The following is a 3,579-nucleotide window of genomic DNA, read 5'->3' on the forward strand; positions in this document are numbered from 1 at the left end:
AAAAAAAAAAAAAGGAAAGATATGTACCTCAAATAACGTTCTGCAGTTTGTTTGAGATCAGGAACAGGTTGTTTAGGAAGTGGTTGCTTATTTAGATTTAAGGTCGTTATAGATGGTCCATGAAGAATCGACGGTGTTCTACGCAGTGTATTGTAGACCTGTGGATGTGTGTGTTGATTCAATCAATTTTACTAAGTTTTTAGTTCTGTATGAAAAATCAGTAATCTAATGTACCTACTGTATATTTTGACACATTAGATAATACTTTGTACATAGTTGGTTTCTCTAAAAAACTTGAGGCTAATCCCACTGTAATGCTAAAAAACAAAAATTAACGATATATCGATATTTTCGAAGATGAATGAAATCACAGATGGGAAATTAATAATAATTAATAATAATGTGAAATATTAAATGAGTTGAACGTTCAATGTAGCTCAGTATTCGCAAAATATGTCCCTCTGTCAAATGTCCAAATCCAAGTTCAAATATATCTCTGCAGAGAGATGTCACCCACATACGTGCCTAAATACGCGCGATGATCAATTGACAACCCTACCCTCATCCTACATTAAATTGTTATAGAATATATATTGCGTGCAATGGACATTGGACTATTGGACTGATCATCATAATTGGAATGATCGTATAATATTGTGTGTATATATACATAGCGTATTATCTTGCGTAAGTGCACTTAGCATTAAAAATAAATAAATAAGAATAAATATACATACGCGTCCATATGATAGAAATAAAATTATTTTTTGCTTGAGCAAACGGAATAATATTAAAATGTCCAAACTCGTTAAACTCAATTAAAACTCGATCTAGGAAGCAAGAGCAGAAATGTCATATATCAGTCTTAATAATTTTTGTATATGAAACGTTCACTATCACACATCTTATCAAGAGACACAACATAATGAATTCTGCACTCAGAGTGCGAACCCATCAGCAAAATAGCATAAAGCCCGTATCAGACTATGCATTGAAGATTGAAATTGATGATTCAAAATTGAAATTTAAACCAATCAGGACAAGGAAATTTTAGTCCCTTTTGTTATGATTAGTCAAATTCCAATCTTTAATCTTTAATCTTCAATTTTCAATTTTCAATGCGTAATCTGATTCGGGCTTTCCAATATTCACTGCCAGTACTGAAAATCTATAGTTTACGTCACGTACATTATACATTTTCAGTACTGACAGCTGACAGTGAATCTCGGAATGCAGCCCTAGTCAGAGTTTATTTTTCTCCTTTTCTCTTTTTGTGAAGAGAAAAAGATAAACTCTGAACTAGTGCCACTAGTGTAACCAGTTCAGCTATAAAAGAACAGATCTACATTGCATGGTCTTTAATATCGATTATGCATGAAAGACAGCTGAATATTTGAAAAACATTTCAACGAGCAGAATAAAAAATAATAATTCCGAAACAGTCTTCTCTAAACAGGTATGTATCTCAAATTCAATTCTTAATGATAAATGATGACGATAAATATATGTTTTTTTTGTCAAATCATTATTTGAGAGAAATATAATTGTACAATCTTATTTGCAATCTAACCTCTTCGCATACACGTTAAATCAAATATACAGATACATGTACTAATTTTACAAGTTGAAGGCTTTCTTCAATTAAAAAAAAAAAAAGTTTTTTTATTATCGTATTAAATAATATTATTTTTTATGTGAAATAAATCGAAATAAATTTTGTTGATTTTTGTTTTTTAATAATAACTAAAAATATAGATAATTTAATTTCTTTTATTATAACCATGAAACTAGATATCTACAATAAAAGAAATATTGTAATTTTTGTATTAAAATCTTAGATAATATGGATACAGAAATGGGTACAGATATGGATACATCAATATCCACAGATCCAGAAGAACTAATTTTGGATTATTCATCACCCACTCTGATTGATGTTATCGATTTAACTAAAGAATCACCAAGAAACAAACCTTCATATTTACCTTCATGTCATGGATGTACTGAAAATGCATCTACGAGTCATCATATAACTAGGCCATCTAGACATAACTCACATAGGGATGTCTTGTCCCCTATAGTTCTAGGAAGGGGACAAAATACTCAAATGTTTGTACATTTTGTTTATATCCCAATAAAAATTAACAGAAATATACAAAGTGTTAAAAAAGATTGGAGTCAAAACAATATCTTAAGATGATGAAATAGATTTGCATAGTATAAGAAGTCTATGTTCCATGTTTAGAAATCATATATGCCAGGAAATTTTTATTAAAAAATTATAAAAAAAATTAATATGATTTATTAATAAAACTATTCTTATCGGTTTTAATTAATGATTGGTGCTTATTGTTTATATTTACTTGTAACTTCTACACTTTTATTATTTGTTTAGTATTACATATTCTGATGTTTGTTTTGTATTTGATATGAAGTTATATAAATTTTTTGTCAACTTAAAACTACTTTAAAATACACTGTATAATTAATACATTGTAAATTTGGCCCTAATCTTTTTATGTATCTTGTGTACACACTTATATGAGATTTTTTATGATATTATAAAATATCTTTTTTTTTTAGAGATTATCTTGTAGAGAGAACAAGAGTGGATTATGATATTGCAAGCAACAATGAAATTGTAAATTTTGATAATACTATCGAAATTAAAGATGATAAAGTGGAAGCAGATAAACAAGTTAAAAATGATAAACAAGACGTAGATGAATATTACACATTTGAATCAGATAATAGAATGCCAGTATCTTTAACATGTCCAATATGTTTGGAAACATTATCTTCTAGTTTAAAACCCATGACTACTCGTTGTGGACATTTATTTTGTGAAAACTGTTTGAAAGAATCTATTCAAAAATATAAACATTGTCCAACCTGTAAAACAACTATAAAATTAAAATCTTGTATTCGTGTATATCTTTAAATATGTATATTATTCACGAGCATTGTATAAGTTTTATAAATTTTTGAATATTTTATATTGTGATACTATTGCACATAATTCGAAAAATAATTTTAAATTTACTTCAGTTGTTTTTCTTCTTTCTCTAAATCTGTCATTGTCTTAAGGAACCCAATGATCAGGTTCTTGAAATATATTTTCTCTGTTTCAGAGAAAATGTCAATTATGCTTTTCATGTTATTATGTTTCTAATTATTCAATTGCATTCACATAAATGTCATTTTTCATAAGATGACTTGTAACAAAATTACATAATTAATGGATATTTATTTATAATAAAAATTAGTTTATTTTATATAATAAAAATTTTGTATAATATTTTTATAATAAAAGTTTTGCTGTTTCCAGATAGCTTTAGATGATTAGTTTTGTATTATGATTATTTAAAACATAGATTTAACATTGTATATAATACAAATAATAATTTTTATTTCTTTTTATAAGACTGCCCCTTAAGATGTAATAGTGAAACTGAAGTAATTTGAAATATATGATAAATGATGCAATTTTGTTGATATCTTTATAAATACCTATTTATGTAATCCACAAATAATAGGTCTTTCTACTACATATATTTTTTAATATTAAAATTTATGAGA

General features: G+C 26.8%; 2 protein-coding genes across 2 annotated transcripts in view; one reads left to right on the forward strand and one right to left on the reverse strand.

Moving 5' to 3' along the window:
• Positions 1-662, reverse strand: part of LOC115244601 (carnitine O-acetyltransferase-like) — a 3,334-nt gene extending 2,672 nt beyond the window's left edge. Inside the window, exons 1-3 of the mRNA XM_029822378.1 lie at positions 522-662; positions 239-317; positions 21-158 (exon numbers count right to left, since the gene is read on the reverse strand). Coding sequence (XP_029678238.1) covers positions 21-158; positions 239-317; positions 522-565 — 261 coding nt within the window. The 5' untranslated portion in view covers positions 566-662. The remainder of the gene's footprint in view (positions 1-20; positions 159-238; positions 318-521) is intronic.
• A 518-nt stretch (positions 663-1,180) lies between these two features.
• Positions 1,181-3,487, forward strand: LOC115244646 (E3 ubiquitin-protein ligase RNF4-like). The gene is made up of 3 exons (XM_029822472.1): positions 1,181-1,456; positions 1,839-2,109; positions 2,584-3,487. The coding sequence occupies exons 2-3, from the start codon at positions 1,844-1,846 to the stop codon at positions 2,939-2,941; spliced, it is 624 nt and encodes a 207-aa protein (XP_029678332.1). The 5' UTR covers positions 1,181-1,456; positions 1,839-1,843; the 3' UTR covers positions 2,942-3,487.
• The last annotated feature ends 92 nt before the right edge of the window (positions 3,488-3,579 follow it).

Source organism: Formica exsecta, unplaced genomic scaffold, assembly GCF_003651465.1.
Source record: "Formica exsecta isolate Colony F162 unplaced genomic scaffold, ASM365146v1 scaffold826, whole genome shotgun sequence".
Lineage (NCBI taxonomy): Eukaryota > Metazoa > Arthropoda > Insecta > Hymenoptera > Formicidae > Formica > Formica exsecta.

Coding starts and splice junctions, on each gene's coding strand:
- LOC115244646 (XM_029822472.1), top strand. CDS start 1,844: ATGGATACAGAAATGGGTACAGATATGGATACATCAATATCCACAGAT. Junction 2,110..2,583: donor AGGGGACAAAATACTCAAAT/GTTTGTACATTT, acceptor TTTTTTTTTTAG/AGATTATCTTGTAGAGAGAA.